The sequence below is a fragment of the Sceloporus undulatus genome, chromosome 4 (genome assembly GCF_019175285.1).
Source record: "Sceloporus undulatus isolate JIND9_A2432 ecotype Alabama chromosome 4, SceUnd_v1.1, whole genome shotgun sequence".
Taxonomy (NCBI): domain Eukaryota; kingdom Metazoa; phylum Chordata; class Lepidosauria; order Squamata; family Phrynosomatidae; genus Sceloporus; species Sceloporus undulatus.
In genome coordinates, this window is record NC_056525.1 from 206,372,140 (window position 1) to 206,389,959 (window position 17,820).

The window sequence follows — 17,820 nt, forward strand, 5'->3', positions numbered from 1 at the left end:
TTTATTTGTATTTTCCTGCTTCTCCCAACGGATCGAAGCAGGATTACAACCGCAAATCTCCATACAGGCAATCATGTCTAAAATACATATCATAAAAACATCACAAAGTATAAAAATTTAAATTACAGTAATCGCAGGGCAACGGGCAGTTATGCTATTATGACCGGAAGTGGGGTTTCCTAAAGTTCTTTATAGAAGGTCAGGTGGTATGCCCACTGGAAGAGATCTGTCTTTAGTGCCTTCTTAAAGGCATCTAGGGTCGTGATGAGACGGATCTCATCCGGCAAATTGTTCCATAACCTGGGGGCCATAGCTGTATATGCTCTTTTGGAAGTAACTGTTAGTCTGACCTTTGGGTAGTCTAACAGATTCTTCCCTGTTGTCCTGAGGGTGCCTGAGGGTGCGGGGCAGATTGTGTAGGGAGAGGCGTTCCCTCAGGTAACTTGGGCCCAAGCCATGTAGAGCTTTAAAGGTTACAACCAACACTAATTGGCAGCCATTGTAAGAATTTTAGGACAGGTGTTATATGATCTGACCTGGAAGTTCCAGTGATCAATCTGGCTGCTGCATTTTGAATTAATTGAAGCTTCTGAACCTGGTACAAAGGTAGCCCCATGTAGAGCGCATTACAGAAGTCTAAGCAAAAGATTACCAGTGCGTGTACCACTGTTTCAAGGTCCTTTCAGTCCAGGTAGGAACGCAGCTGGCATATCAGCTTAAGCTGGTACCAAGCACTCCTGGCCATCGCATCTACTTGAGATGATAACTGTAGAGATGGGTCCAGGAGTACTCCCAAGCTGGGTGACAAATCTCCATCCCTGGACTTGGGGTGCCTATCACGAGTACCTCCGTTTTAGGCACTCGGTTGGGAAAGCTGGACTGGAATGATAACAATTTTAGTTATGTCCCTGCTTATTAAATATTATTGAATTTGACTAGGGAAGCTGCCCAAGAGGTTGATGGCAAACTTCAGTTATTCAAAGAAAACCGGCGGAGAAAGAAAGAAAGGAAAGGAAAGAAGCGCCAGAAGAAAGGAGATGAATGCAGCCTTCCTGGACTCACTTGTTTTACTCATGATAACAATCACTGGCAGACAGCACCATTCTGGAACTGTGAGAACTGTTTCTAGCAGATGCATGTTCATGGGAATCAGGGGGTTTATGTCAACTGGTAGAGGCCCAGAGGACATTGGTCTTGGACCAGAACTCAAAAGAAAAAATGGGTTTGCATTCTGTATTTTTCAGCCAAATATTTCAGGCAGGATTAAAAGATAACCACACACCTCTTCCCCAACTTCAATATCAAAATTTGGGAACATTTTGTGGGAATAACTTCCTTGTATTTCTGAGGAAAGGAGATTTCCACAAGCCTGATTGCCATAGATTAAGGATGTGATTCTTCACAAAGTTTTTTTCCCCTTAAAGGAAGGAATTTAGCAATTTATTTCCCACTGAAAATTAGTTTTTCAAGGCAATTCAGGATTTATTCTGCAGAAAAATTGCACAGAAAACACAAAAATAATACTTCTACACAGAAATTTTCTCTGTGCAGAGAGAGTACTGTTTAACCACATGCAAATTTTGTGCAGAATAAATCCCTAACTGCAGTACATTCTGAACAAGAAGCAGCATTTGATGCTTAGGAAATAATAATGTCCCTAGAAATATTCTCTTCTATGAAGAAAATTATGTTTATGTACAAAAATGCAGTTTTCTGCACAAAATGACCATATGTGAATTTTGTGCAGATTAAGTCCCAAACTGTTAAGATTCTCATTAGTCCAGAATTCTTGTGCTCAGGGTTTCTCAACACTCAGTAGTGCAAAGACTTCCTCTGTTAAAACAAGATGGTGCCTAGAATCTCAGCCTCCCACGCAATGAACAGTACTCTCAAACCTACCAGTGACCTCATCTGTTTAGTACTGCAGGCAAATAATCAAGTTGAGTCTTGTAAGTCATCTAATCCAATCTCCTGACAGTGCAGGAAGTCAAATGTGAAAACTAGTGCTTTTTAAAATATCCCTTTTTGCATTAAAAAGTCCAGGCAGGAAAATTCAGGGAAATGTTTCCAAAGAGGAATATTTCTTAACCCTGGTTAAATCATACGCAAAAGGCACTTTCCACCTTTGCTTAAAGACCACCAGTGTGAGAAAATCATTTGGTTCCTTTCCAGCTGTCTCACTCACCACTGGGCTTCTGTTAACATGAGGGCTGAAGGGATACAGTACAGTGTGAACACTTATATGTGCTGGATGCAAGTGAAACTGCACATATGACAATTGACCTGGCAGTTCTATGTACAAATTGCCCTTTTCAGTAAATGCATACTTAACAGAGGTTGTTGTTTTTCTTCTCCTTTCCCACAGTGGGATCATTTTGTGCTTGTACAAGCTCAAACAACAACACTTACTGGTGTTTGAGAACAGTAAATGAAACACACAACTTCCTCTTCTGTGAATTTGCTACGGGATTCCTGGAGTATTTTGATATGAACACTGACCCCTACCAGGTAAATTTTTGTGTGCGTGTGTGCACATGTGTGTTTTAAACTATTTATAAATCAAGCACTGTCTACAAGATCATTGAATTCATTATCTTATTGCATTTATGTCCTACTTTCATTCCATGCAGCACTTAAGGCAACATACATGGAATTCACAGGTAATTCTACATTTGGGAATTGAACCACAGTCAAACCCAGGGCCTTGCTTCAGCAAGCAGGAAGCTAGGACTATCATTTGGCAGGGAACAGTGATGGCCTTTAGAGGAACATTCTGGCAGGATCTTGGCATTCCTTCTGGACAGTTGTTTCCCTCTGCCACACAACTTGTCCTGGGACCCCTTATCTAGCCTAGTGCCATCTGTGTATTGGAGAGTATTCTCCCATCACCAGTGCTGCAAATTAAACATACAATATAGCTAGCTTCTATACATAAATAAAGAGGGAGTTCCATCTTACCTGTCACTTCTGACAGCCAAATGTCTTGAGCTGGCCTGATGGCTGCTTCTTGTGCCTTCTGATAAAACCCCAGGGAACTGGTCTAAAGGCTGCATCTTAGCTGATATTTTTGTACTGAGTAATATGCCCACATATAAAATGTGCATGGCCTCAATGCGTATGTGTAAGTGTGTGTGTGTGTGTAAACCACCTCCCTTTCTTTCCAAATGTCAAACTGGCAGCTGGAAAACATTGGGTTCAGGTACTAGTGGATTTGGTTTGGCATGAGGTTTTAAGTGAACTAGTATAATATGCACTTCCTGGCTCAATGTACAGATTGGAATGCAGCTATTCTTTAGACCAGATGGGCAACCTCAGCAGAGGCAACAACAGCTTTCACCCCCTTAAGCAGCCTACACTTCCTGATGATTGGCCAATAATCAGTCTGAGAAGTTACTGGATAATTTGGTGGACTTTGAAGTGGAGTAGAGATATATTGAGTAATCCCACTGTTGCAGGGGTCTTTGGGGAGCATATAAGCCTGCCTGAGTTTTATGATTTTTGGAGAGGGCTTTCATCTGGTCCCATCACCTTCATAGACTCACTTGATGACATAGGAGTCAGCCTACTCAATAGTTGCTCCTAGGCTATGGACTTCCCTTCCAAAGATGATTCAGCTCAGGTGGCTTTTCACCAGCAGGCAAGTACCTTTTTATTTAAACTGGCTGGGATAGAAGGATGTTCAGTGGGTGTGCTGTATTTTTAACATGTGTTAACATATGCTGAAAATGTTTTCATTGTTTTAAATTAATGTGTTAATTGGCTTGGCTATTCAGTGTTTTTTTAAAAAAAAAACCTTTTGTGCTATATATTACTTTAGCTACTCTTTTTTAATCTACATTGTAAACTGCTTTATGTCTCATTTTGGGAGAAAGGCAGGATATAAATTAGAACAAATAAATCAATCAATGTGGGGTCAATTTTCCCCTCTAACTGGAGCTTTTGGTGGGACTCCAGGAGAACATGGGGATGTAAAAAGGGGTTGAGACCACTTGCAGCCCATGGGCTGCAATTTTTGCACCATTGGTTTAGCTTCTGAACTCCTCTGAACTGTATAAAAATGGATATTGGGACAAATTTGCACACAAACAGTGGATAGAATAGAGAAAGATTCATACAGAATGGATATGATAAGAAAAGCTGCATACAAAAATAAATGCAAAATGTTTATTTAAAATAAATTAGCAGATAATGTATAAAATTGATGGAACTGATTTATGTTTGAAAATGACACAGTATGAATGTTGACTGATCTGTTCATTCCTAATACTGTGACTTCATTTAATTAAGTGTGGAGGATTTAGTAGCTGGGTAATGCAAACTTTGCAGTTGCAGGCATTTGGCCTTGGGCAAGTCATATGCTCTCTGCCTCAGAGGAAGGCAATTGCAAACCACTTGTGAACAAATCTTGCAAAAAAAAAATGATTGGTTTGATTTAGGATCGCCATAAGTAGGAAACAATTTGGATGCACACAATACACAGAGCCCTGTATACCACAGTTGAGGAATCACTGTTTTTAAAGGTGTTTAAGATTTCACCTCCTAGAAATCCCAGTCAGCATGACCATTAGTAAGGGATCATGGGAGTTGCAGCTGAAAATATCGAACTGTGAAGGTGCCCCACCGCTCCTGCATGTGCTTCCTTGGGACTTAGCCCTATTGAACTCAGTAGCTGATATCCTACATCATGCTGGTGGAGTATAAGCCTCTGCCAATCTGCTTATGGAGGCTGAGCCTGTAGTAGGGGCTACTCACTTTGCTCAGCTATTTCCCTTAACATAAAATAATAGAGGGAAGAAAGGTCAACCTCACCCTGCAGTGTAAGGTTTCTCCTTCCTCACTTGGTGGTCAAAAGCAGCCCAAATGAGCCCTGGTGCACACCTGCAGCCAGGGAAATGGATTTGTGCCCAGCAAGCCCTCTCCCATGTCATCGCATGAGCTAAGGTGAAAGTCTTGCATAAAAACATACAGGATACCTCCTTTTGTCGATCTGGAAAAAGTATACATAGTTATAACCTCCGTATATCAACAACAAGATGCTGGCATGTGAGTTCTGCTTCTAACCAGACATGCATAGCATTGATGCTAAAATATTGTCATCTTTTTCTTCCTGTGCCCAGCTGACAAACACAGTACACACAGTAGAAAGAGGCACTTTGAATCAACTACACATACAGCTAATGGAGCTACGAAGTTGTCAAGGTTATAAACAATGTAATCCAAGACCTAAAGGGCTTGACACAGGTAATAAAAGCTATGAACCTCTGAACATTCGTTTGCCTTCCATCCTTAATTATGAACAAAGTTTGGCTTGAGTCATGTATGATTTTTGCTAAGAAATAATGCCTTAAGCATAATCAGAATGTAGCATTTGGCAATGTTTTTAGCCAGGAAAAAGTATACGACACTTCACTTTGAATTGGTATCAATACATAATATCGGAATAATTGTGCAGTATTTATTTCATTATTCATTATTTTGTGCAATTGTCAGGGCCATTCTGTAGTTTGGCTTTCTATCTGGTATAAGCACTCAACCTGGGACATGTGAAGAAGACATTGCCATTTAAAAGTTCCCTTCCTCACCAGAAAATAATACCAATTGTTTTTCCAAACTATATCTGAAAATTGGGATAAGGGAATGAGATTTTGACACAAGCTTGGATTCAGATTCTTTTTCTTTTCATACTAAAGATTAACCAAGTTAGCCCATGATCTCTTAATGTTGTGTGTATTTATGTATCTCTTTTATTGCTACTCAAAATATTAGAGTAAATTGATTTTGTGAATCTGGTGTAGTTATTTGAGTATTGGACTAAGACTCCAAGAAACCATTCAGCCATGGAAATCCACAAGGTGAATCTGGCTATGTTACACTCTTTCAGCCTAAGAGAAAGACAGTTGCTAACCTCCTCAAATAAATTTTGCCCCCTATGATAGGGTCACCATTAATCAGAGTCAACTTTGAAGTCTCTGTTTGATCTTCCATTGACCAAGAGTGCTACAAAACTTTTCACTCTGTTGACTCGAGGTCTGGATATAGTCCAAGGCTGCCATTTTCTTTTCTCTCTTTTTTTTCTTTTTTCTTTTCCATGCATTTGAGTGATCGGGTATTTCAGCAAACAATATTTTGTTCTAGCTGTAAGGTTCACCAAGTCCCACTGGAAAAATGTACAGCTTAGTCACTTTTTAGTTTTCCTATTCATCTCACCAAGGGCTAATGGGTTGATCTTCTATAATCTGAAGCACGTTAAATGTTTCAAAATAATAGTTTTGTTCCTGGGAAACTCAGCTCTCTTAATTTCAGAGTTTTGCTTTCTTTTACCAATAAATGTTTTCCTTTTGATATGATTTATCACTTTCTTTTCCTATTTTAGAGTTATTTTAGAACATTCTCTACCAGGTATCTTTGTTGGGCTGCTGCTTTATCTAATTATAACACAATAAAATTCCTTTTAGGGATTAGATGCTCTGCATGGAAACTACATTGTGAATGATTTTACCAAATCTAAACACTAACAAAAGTTACTCTTGTATTTTCCTATATCAGGAAGTAAAGATGGAGGAAGCTATGATCCACACAGGTATCCACACTTTATTATTCTCCTCAGCAGCTTCTTTCGAAATAATTGCATGACCTGGTCCATTTTGACTAATGTCTGTATTTTGCCTGTTGCACAGTGCATAGCTTTTGCTGCATGCAAGCTCTAACGATGTCCTTCACCCAACCACTGGCGGTTACATTTGCCCCTTTGCATTTAACTTTGCTCACACTGAGACTCCAAAGTCATTTTACATTAGTTTTGCTTTAGGAAATTCACTCATCATCCTTTTCTTGGGGTGGAGGGAGGGGAAGTGCAGCAAACTCTCTTGAACAATGTGTTGCTGTACCTACTGGTAGAGTCATTCTACTGTTCACATGCCCACTCGTCCACTGGCTCCTTGCCTTGTTCCCTACATCTTCAACAGGGGAGGAAACCTATGGCCCACCAACTGTTGCTCAATTTCAATTCCCATCATCTACGACCATTAGCCATGCTGGCAGGCACTGATGGGAGTTTGAGTCCAACAACATCTGGACAGTCAGAGGTTCCCCATCCAATCTATTAAGTTTAGTACACTATGTGTTTGAAAGGAATTTGCCTATATGCTCAGCATATCAGACTGCTCAGCATGATTGGAAACATTGGATGAGGGGCCTTATCTGGGTATAATTATTAGTTTGTAGGTGCAGAACTTGGAAGTCACACACTACAAATAATGATACTGCCTACAACACATTACTTTTTGTGATAATGAAGGGAATAACAATCTCATAATGTAATACAATGACCCCCAACACTAGTACCTTTTGGGGTGTGGCAACCATCATTTCTTTATTAAAATGATTTTGGGAGTATTTTTGCAAGTTTGGTTTTTAATTACTATATTTTTGTTGAAAATGAACTGTAACCAAAAACAACGCATTAACAACTAAAACATTGTTTTTCAAATAGTGAATCATAGGTTATCTTTTTAAAAAAGCTTCCAAGCTCTGTGTAGGTCTTTTTCACACTAACTGGAGCTGATCGAGTGCTATCCTGTTTCATCTCCATGCATTCAGCATATGCAAGGACAATGTGGTTGACCTCTGGTTGTAAGAAGAACCCTTTTTTGTTTGGTTAATGTATTCTGGTTTCCAGTATTCTGAGTTATAATTAAGCTTCTGGGAAAAAATCTTGTTCTCATAGTCATTGGTAACTAATCTAACTGAAATGGCAGTTTAATAGACTGCCATTTGCATGTCATTGTTGGCTTTAACTCCCACAGAAATTGATGTTTTGCAAAAGTGTGATTGCATACAGTTGGTACCAGCATGCCTGTTATTACAAGCTAAGCACCATCAGCCCTGGTTGGTACATGGGTGGGAAGCCACTAAGGAATACCTGGTGCTGTAGACAATATTTCAGAGGAAGGAACTGGCAAAACTACTGAGTATTATTTCTTGCCTATAAAATCCCTATGAAATTCATCAGGTCACCATAAGTTGACAGGCAACTTGAAGGCATATACACTCATGTACACCAGGTTAGACCTGGACCATGCTGTTCAGCAACTTAGAACCACTCTCATACAAAGTGTGTTCTATAGTTCCTGAGTTTGTCAACAAAGTGAAAAGTGACACTGAGTAGTGCAGTAGCCACTCTGTTTTTGCGGACTTGGGATCCACGTCCCTCACTTATGCACAAGTGGCAAATAGAGGGGAACAAAATGGAACACTCACCACCATTCAAGCCAATGGGGCTTGAATACTGGCAGTTTTTGTTTTCATGCGGGGGGGGCGGTTTCCAGAATGGATCCTCCACGAAAACGGAGAGGAGAGTGTATATGGTCTGAAAGCACATGATACCATAGCATTGTTGAAGCTAAGTTGCCATGGACCTGATCCATACTTGCATGGGACATATGGAAAGCACCTAATTGTGTGAGTTTTTAGAAAAAAGTAATGAAAGCAATCATCCGCTTTCCAAACGTCAGTAGAGAATTGGACCTAATTAATGCTTATATTCTGCACTGTGTGATAATGACTCACGTGTAAAGGCTATATGGCAGATTTCTAATGCTTAAAATACCATTGAGGGTATTTGAGGGAAAGTGTGAGAAAATGATCAGTCCATAAGATACAGATGAATAAGTGGATATTTTCGTATTATCAAGACCTAGTTCTGGAAAGTAAGAAGTAATAAAAGTGTCAAATAGCTTCTTTGGTTTACTTTTCCCTGAACAAAAAACCATTCCTTATATTTATTTTGCTTACCAGACTGCTTTTATTTTGTCCTGAAGTAAATGTACTTCTCATAGCTTCATAGTGATAGACTTTCAGAATAAAATGGTTTGTGTCTTTGTGTTTTCTTTAGTTCATAAAATTATTTTTGAAAAGAAGGTGTACAGAAAGCTCTCACAAGGTTCCTGTGCTGTAGCTTGATGAGCAACTGACATCACACCTCTGTTTTGTCTAGAGACTCCCAAAGGAGATTACATTATTTTCCTTTTTGTTTGCTTGCTTGCTTGCTTGTTTTCCTTTTAAAACTGTCCTTTCTATACTTCAGAAATGTATCATGTTATGCCTAGTATATTGATTGGTTCATTGATTGAAAGAATTTGTATCCCACCTTTCTTCCAAAATGGGGTTCAAAGTAGTAATTTCCAATGAAATCCTTCCCTATTCAATCCAGTTCCCCTCTCTCCCCTATGAAAAAGGAAGTATTATGAAACTGCTGTTTTAAAAAATAACAAACTGTAGCTATTATGTTAAAGTTACTGCCCTGCAGATGGTTTGTTTGTCACAGAGTTCTTCAAACATAACAAATACTGTACAGTTCCTTCTGTTTTTTGTAGAGCTGTGCCTCTCTGCCCAACTGCAGCCATTTCTTCTCCACATTACTAAAGACCATAGGAACAGCCTTACTGGGCCAGACCTAAGATTCTGTTTCTCACAGAAGCCAGCCAGGTGCCTCTGAGAAGCATGTCAGCAGGTCTTGAAGACAACCTTCAGTGACCCAGTGCTAGGTGGGCAAGGATCTGTGTCCAATTTGTTGGAGCCTACTCCTTCCCAATTAAAACAAGAAGAGTCAGAAGCTATCTTCTGTTTTTAAAAATCTTTGTCTAGTTAAATAAGGCATGGGGAGTGTGATGTAAAGGTAAATTAAGGGTCCTGAAGGAATTGCTTCCCATTGGGGGGAAGGATTTAGGCGGCTACAGAAGCAAATGGCAGGTGTAACATATAGATCATAAGCCACATGTTCCCTAATAGTGACTCTGAACCTGGAGTTTCCATTCATCAATCATGACATATATCACTCCTTCCATGATTTCTCCATCAATGAAGGACCCATAGACATGACCTTCCAGACAGATCAGTATACCTGTCCTTCCATTGGCTTCTACCAGGCCCTGGGATTGCTAATTGGGTTAGACTAGCTTCATCTTTGTTGTTTCTCCTCTCACCAAGTTAAGACATTTTTTCCCATTCTGACAGACTTTTGACAGCTGATTTTTATAGGGAAAGATGTTGTTGTTTTTATAAAGTGCTGTACTGATTGTATTTATTGCCTTTTTGATGAATGCCTTTTAAATTTTTCCTAGTTTAATTTAATAATTCTATTGATAGTTTCATTTTCCCAACAATGTTTTTATTATTTTGGTGTTTTTATCTGTTTTGGTTTTTCTAACCAGTCTTGAGTGCTAGTTGTGAGTATGGGGGGGGAAAAGAGATCACCATCTGAACATTCTTGGCCCCAATGAGACCAAAAACAGAAAATTCTTGTTCAGTGTTCATAACAGACAGCCATGCGTTCTTTCAGATAATTGTATTGCTTATCTGCTTCACTTTCTACTGTGCTTCACACAAATAGCTGTTTGTCATTTTGTGGCCACTGAGCACACTCTGCCTATTTCTTTGGAAAAAGAGAGAAGTTTGTCCCTTTAATTATTTTTATTATTTTAGTCTCCTCCTCATTTTTAATTACTTAAGAAAATCTTGGGTCTTCCTGGACAAACTGATCTTCACCTCATTTCTCAGTAGCTTCAGGCTGGAGCTCTATCTGTGTATCTTATCTATCTACCACCAGTAATTGTTTGCCCCTAAGCCAGTACGTAATTATTAATTCCATTAGTGTCCTCCCAACCTACCTTTTCAGATATTTCCATTGTCAACAGAGAGAGGTCCTAGTATGCTAAGGCCTTCACAGTGTTTTCCTTTGTAATTGTTCATATGTGTATCTATTAATTTATTAATATAATTTACACACTGTTCATCATTTTTGGGCTATGTGACCATGTTCTAGAAAACCCTGCAAAAAACTATGGATGCCGGCCATGAAAGCCGTCGACTCCACATTGTTCATCCTTTGAAATTCATAGCACTGTAATGCCATTTTTTTTTTTGTTTTTTGTTTTTTGTTTTTTTTTTTGAAATTATATTACTGTAACCTTTTTAAAGATAGAAACCGTACAGTCAACATTTGGCCACCTGCCATGGTTGGATACCTCAGTTATTCAAGAAAGGCTCGTTTTGATCATCATCAAATCCTCATAATATTTAACTTTGTTGCCTTTAATTAGTCTTGATGCTGCTGCCCTGGAAATTGTTGTAGTTATAGTAGTAGTTATTGTTGTTAATAGAGATATAAGAAACAGTGGTTGGCATTTTGCTTATGATTTATGGGCATGTAAGCCCCTTTTTGGGTGGGATGCAGAGGTCTAGTTCCTAGCTCTTCATCCAAAAACCTCCCACCACCCAAGGTCCTGTCATAAAAAGTACCTGCAACTATCATTTATCAGTGGGGATGGGTGGGAGGAAATTCAGACTATAAAGATTCAACAGCTCTGGACTCTTGTGCAAAGAAAAAGGTAGGTGCAGTTCATCTGAGAGCACACCCTAATTTCTCCCCACCTCCATGGTCTGAATCAGCCTCCCCCCTCCCAAACCCACACATGTCCCTTCTAAGTTTGGACAGCTTCTGATAAGCAGGATGGCATGGAATTGCACATGAAGATTTAGGATCTTGGCCATGGTATGCATTAACTCGTACTTCCATTGATTTAAGTCCTGTTATTAGTCCAAATTGGAGTAGCCTCACTGAATCAGTTGGATTTATCTACACATTGATTCACCATTCAACAATTTACTCAGTATAACTGTTTTAACTGAGATTAAGCTGTTAGGCAATTTAGTTTGTGATAATGATGATCATGACTGAACATAGGCCTTCACTGATACTATCATATATGTGCCTTTCTTTCAACCTATGGAGGCTGATTCACTGAGTCTTCTACACCTTTCTGTTAAAGAAAAAATGTTCTTGTCCTTTTCCCACAACAAATCAAAATACTAACATTATTTTAAAATGGGAATTCGGTATTTAAAATGTTCTACTCACATCTATTGAACTGAAACAGGATAATATAACATGCAACTATTGTCTACCATTTCTTTTCTTCTCGTTTGACAGAGAACAGTTATGGCATGGATGGGAAGGATAAGCTGCCAAATTTCACAGAAAATGTCAACTGGCAAGGACTGGAAGACTTGTACAGTGTGAATGAAAGTTTGTACGAAGCCAGAAATGACTACAGACTTAGTCCTGATGACTGGACAAATTACTTGAAGGATGTAGATAGAATCTTTGCACTGCTGAACAGTTACTCTGAGCAAAATGGAAGAGCAAAGACTCCCACTGCTCATCCTAATTGGTACTTGGATGAATCATCCACACCATTTGCTATGTTGGAAATGAGCTCTGCTGAGTCAGATGAAGGTTCAAGTTGGTTGACAACCCAAGAATCACAGATGATCATGCCAACAGATTTTGGAGCTCTGGCTTTGAGCGCGGTTATGTTAAGCCAGGAGAGTCAACTTGAATCAAGTAATGATATTCCTGCAAAAAAGAGTCCTAATCCACCACACTGGAGTAGTCGCCAACCTGAAATTTGGCTGGAGACTGAAGACCCAGCTAATTTTGAAATGGATTTCAGTGGGAATGATTTGACAGAGCTGGAGTCCAGACATAGCTTCATCTTACAACCTGTTAGCATTCTTCAGAAAAGTTCTGCCCCAGGCAAGGAATCTATGGATGATATTTTTGAAGAACAAACTTATCTTCCCATAAACTCAGCTGCCAAAGTAATTAATCAGGCTTCAAACACAGTCATTTTGGAGCCTAAAATGGAGAGGGTGTTAAGCAAAAGGGAACTCTCTCTAGAATCTTCACAGCTCCTAAATGTGAAAGACACTGTTTTATCACCATTGTCCTCAAATTAGGTTGTGTAAGCAAGTCCACATACATGTTTCCTTACTTATTAATTATTTGACAAACAGAGGTAGCCCTGACAACTGATATTCCAATTTTTAAAAAATGATTATTACACTTTTAAAAAATGAAAATGAACCCTACAATGTATGTTCTACGTGCACATGCATAAATTCTAGCATTCATATATCTGCAAGAGCAAGAATTCCAATGTTCTAAAGAAATGGCTAAGTCATGTCGTTTGATAGTGTGCAATGTGAAATTGCTAAGTCACATTATAGATGTTATAAAAGATTTTTCCAAATGTGACTTATCACAAGTGGGCTTTTCTACCCCCTCTAAACTCTTTGTTTAATGGATTTTTATTAACAACTTTAACCACTGAAATTTCATACTTTCAAGAGTAAAATTATATTGCACTTTTATAATCTGCGTGCCATACCCTTTATTCATCTGATATTCTTACATGTTCTTAGTTTTCTTAATGGTGTGTAATTTCCAAAACAATAAAATAGGTTGGTAGAGAAAGTGGTATGAGGGATGGATTGTGAAAACTAATTACCTGAACACTGAGCAGAAAATCCTGTTTGATTTTAAGTCTTTATACTCAGCTTAATTAATGGTAATTTTTTCCCCCAGATAGTGCTAATGAAAGCATTAATGGGAGTAAAATGACTTCATATTTCAATTACTAAGTGGTTAAAAGATATTAAGACTTTTCTTTTTCAGATTTTTCTTTTGGAAAAGGAGTTACATTTCTGCTAGTTAAGGAAAAACATTGATATGGTCAGAAACTACTCAGATTATTCTTAGATTTAAGAAATATGAACTCAGATCCAAAGAACAGGTGCCTACACAAATACTCTATGTGCAGTATTCCACATTGCTATATTCACTGAAGTGTGGAACTTATTTATGAAAAAGAATGTGTGGTTGAGCTACCCACATTTTTTTTCTACACAATGTAGCCATGCACCTTACCTCTGTAGTAATACAGAATGTTGGTTTGTAGCTATGCATATTAATACAGGTTCTCTTTACAGGCAGGGAATCTCCTAGATGCACATGAGATGTACATGTAAAAGGACCTCTCTATTTACATCAAAAAACGATACTCCCCTATATCCCTCAGTGTTAATGAACACTGAGGTGAGATGGAGTAGAGCTGCTGAGTGAGAAAATAAGATGCAATTATATTTTAAAAAGTAGTATGCAAATTGTTCATTTTAATACAATGTCAACAAAAGTTAATTGCTAGACTTCACCAAACAGTTTTTTAAAAAAGTTGAACATTTGAACAATCAAATAACAAAAAGAACTGAACAGCGCTATTTCTCAGCGATCTGGTTTATTTGAAAGTACAGCTCTTGTGTGTTAATGCAGATAGTGTGTTAACACACAGTTTAAGAAGTGACATTTAAAGTTAACATTTAAAATTCTCGCTTGAGTGTCCCATGGTGTTAGTTGGCATTGAAATAATTTTCAAGGAAAGCTCTGTAAATTTGTTGGAATTAACTAGGTGTTTATCATGTATGTCATGCGCTGAATGACGAAACAAACTTATTTATGGGCATGAATGATGTTGTTTGTATATAGATTTTACATTATTAGGCTATAAACTGTGTTAATGTAAAATATTCTGCAATACTTTTATAGAACAATTCTGGCTTCAGGAAAGTCTAGAAGCAATATTTCATGAAATAAAGAGATCCTGTACCTGTTTCATAGAAATCTGCCAAATCAAATGCTCATGGGGGAGGGAGTGTTCAAGTAAACCAGTTCACTACTATTCTGAGAAAAACAGACAGCTGAAATGAGTGAAACCAGAGCTTAATGCTATACTGTCGTAAGGAATACATAACGCCACCTAATGCTTCAGTTGCCTAGGACAATTGTCACAGAACACCAACTGTATCTCAAATTCCAAGCCCTACTGCCGAAATTGTGGTAGTTTTTGCCAGGCTTTGGGTGAGCTCATTAATTTTTTACTAGTCTTTTTGAATTTTGAAGTATCGTGTTTTAATTATTGTTGCCTTGAATACTGTATGGTCTTTATGTATGCACAAGCACCACAGTTATCATGATGTACACTGAATTCCAGCATAATAATTCCTCTCCACATACAGTTACTGGTGCAGTCAATGGGGGGTCTGTTCTCCTGTCACTCATAGACATGGAAACATATAAACAAAAAATCTAACAACAAAAAAACCCTAACTAAAAACTTAACTAACACAAAAGCATATTTAAAACAAACAAACCCAGGAACAAAGACTTCCAGCATACATAACTATGGTTCTTTTACATTACTTATCTAACAGAGTGTTGTTGTGGTGCCACAACAAATTACAATTTCCAGAATTCCAGAGTATTGGGCCATGACAGTTAAAGTGGTGTCAAACTGGATTATTTTTGCAGTGTGTATGCAGCCATACTGACATATCTTTTCAACCAACCACTAGATGTCAGTGTAACTATGTAAGAGTATTCCCTGTTGCAATGTGACAAAAGCACCGTGTGGCAAACAATAGCACTAGGCTGTACATTTTATAAAATAATTTGGTTAATACTGTTATTTGAGGGGTGGTTTTGCTCATGTGAGGAGACTGTTTTAAAATGAGAGCAAACTGATTTGAAGCAAGACAATAATATTAAGAAAAAGAGTAAATTAAAATGGAATCATTTCATTTTTTGGATAGCATTAATCCCTAAATAAGCACAACTGCTAGATTTAAATTTTCAGCATATGGATACAGAGAAAATGTTGCATGGATTAAGTTTACTGCATGGCTAACAAATGAAGCAGGTTTAATTCAGTGCAGCAAATACATATTTAAATCCACAGTGCCCACAGTATTCTGATATTGCAGCACCATGTGATAAGTACTGAACCAGGAACTTGGTGCCCCCTGCAGCTAAATTGAGCCTTGATAGCTGATAGAACCATTTTACAAAAGCACTGAGCCTACATATCCTCTGCACTACAGAATTTATCTGTTTAAAAATGAGCGGATAATCACTAGATAATGAAGATAGAAAGCCACTCTCCGAGATAGTCATTTGAAAGCCAAAGAGTCATGACATGTGTACTATTAGGTAAAGATGGTTATAGTTTTGTTTGTTTTGCATTACTGTAACGCGCGCGCCCCCCGAAGTGCTGAACATCCTGAAATGGGTTGCTGCTTCCTCTTGCCTCTATAGGAATGATACAGTCTTTTGAGGAGCACCCTTTAGCAATAGTAATCCCTAGTAAGGCCAGTCTTCTTTCTTGCTGCTTGCCTGGTAGGTCGTTTTTTTCTTGCTCCTCTTTACTCCACAAGATCTTCCTTACAACAGCAGCAACAAGAAGACTCAAGTGGGAATTTCCTCTCACATAGAGTTCCTTCATATTAAATAGCCTTCTCAGCAAGTGAAGGCAAAACATACCAGTGTTAGGTCCCATCCAGCTGAAGGCATGCTGTTCTTCCTTGGTTTCAATTATGGTTTCAATTAAAGGCCTGGAAAGTAATGTGATAACAACTATTAGGCCAGATTTTGGTGCCAATGGGGAAGGCACCTCCTTTCCACCACATTTGAATGTCATCAAGGAAAGATACCATTAGCAGCATCCCTTAATCCAGCAGGAACCTCATCAATATTGGTTATGATAATACAATAAAAGCTTTTCTCCTTAAGTGCAAGAGTAAAGGGCTAGACTAACCAACATTGTAGTGAAAGCCTCATATTCACAGAGGTAGACTGTGGTAAGAATTTCCCTCCTCCCTCACAAGCAAGGGATTTGCCTTTCTCCCATCAACACAAGGAAGTTCCTCAGGGGCTTCTTTTTAACCCCTTCAATTACATACTATGACCTATCCTGGGACTCCCACATAGTCCTAGATGCTTTGATGGTATCATTTAAGTCCTTGTATATAATACCTTGAAATACCTACCAGGAAGTTATTTTTTGCCATCCTGTTTTCATCCCAAGAAATCATTGGAGAAGGTCCTGCATACCTTGGATGTATGAAAGTTATCCCAATCGTATCTAAAGAGAATGGAAAGTCACTCCTGTCTGGTTCTTTTTTCTCCTCCTTTCAGCAGCAGTGAAGAGTGAAGCAAGTTTTCAGACTCCCCCCTCAACAGATGGCTCGAAGCCTGCATCACTTCATGCTATGAAGTCCTTGGGGTCTATGTTACTTGGTGAAGTTGTCATTCAACCCATTAGAAGTGCTTATTATATCAGTGGCTCTTGCCAATAGTTTCTCTGGTGGATATCTGCCAAACAGCCATCTGGAAACCAGCCTCCCCTTTGTGAGGTGCTATGAGTTGGGTGCCTCTGTCTTTGCCAAAGCCTCATTCAACAAGGAGGTGCTCAACAGGCTGTTAGCAATAGTTTATACTATGTATTAGACATCAACAATTCTGTTGATCCTTGATTTGTGGAACTCTGGTATGTCTCATCTCAGGATGTTCACCCTTTCACTGCTGGGAAAATAAGTACTGGTCTTACCTGTGAAGTGTTCATTTCCAGCATTAAAAGCTGAGCATCCTCCTCACCCAGCATAAAGGTTATTTGGTCACTGCTGGTGTTGGCTCATTATTCTACCAATTGCCAGCATGGGAAAGCCTTTTCCTTCTTGTGCTATGATGCCTCCTCTTTGTTTTTGCTTCCTTTACCTTCCTGAGTTCTAAGCTTTTTTGGAAATTTATAATCTGACTGACTTTACCAGGGTTTGCTCTCTCTAGAGGGTGCTTCTCAACTATCTATACCATGCCTGCCTTTCAGGAGTAGCAGCAGCAGCAGCAGCAACCTAACTTAGGATGTTCTTTTTTCATTGATTGAAATGAACATATCACAGGCAAGACCAATATTTCTATCTCCCAACCCCTTGTCCCCACCGGTGACATTTTCAAGGGCCTAGCAGGGCTAAAAATAGCTGACAGGATATTTTCAGTGAAAAACTGATGGGAAGGGAGGGAGAAAGCGGTACTCCCCTACAGACAAACCCCACATCACTACTGTCAACATATTTGTCACAGCACAACAAATA

At 38.8% G+C, this 17,820-nt stretch overlaps 1 protein-coding gene across 6 annotated transcripts in view; it reads left to right on the forward strand.

Moving 5' to 3' along the window:
• SULF1 (sulfatase 1) overlaps positions 1-14,501 on the forward strand; it is a 142,715-nt gene extending 128,214 nt beyond the window's left edge. For 5 of the 6 annotated variants that reach the window (XM_042464260.1, XM_042464259.1, XM_042464258.1 and 2 more), the window contains 4 exons: positions 940-1,112; positions 2,366-2,508; positions 5,118-5,241; positions 11,990-14,501. In XM_042464260.1, coding sequence (XP_042320194.1) covers positions 940-1,112; positions 2,366-2,508; positions 5,118-5,241; positions 11,990-12,798 — 1,249 coding nt within the window. In that variant the 3' untranslated portion in view covers positions 12,799-14,501. Of the gene's footprint in view, positions 1-939; positions 1,113-2,365; positions 2,509-5,117; positions 5,242-6,546; positions 6,581-11,989 lie in introns of all 6 variants that reach the window. The other variant, XM_042464262.1, reaches the window with a different exon arrangement.
• Positions 14,502-17,820: the final 3,319 nt, after the last annotated feature.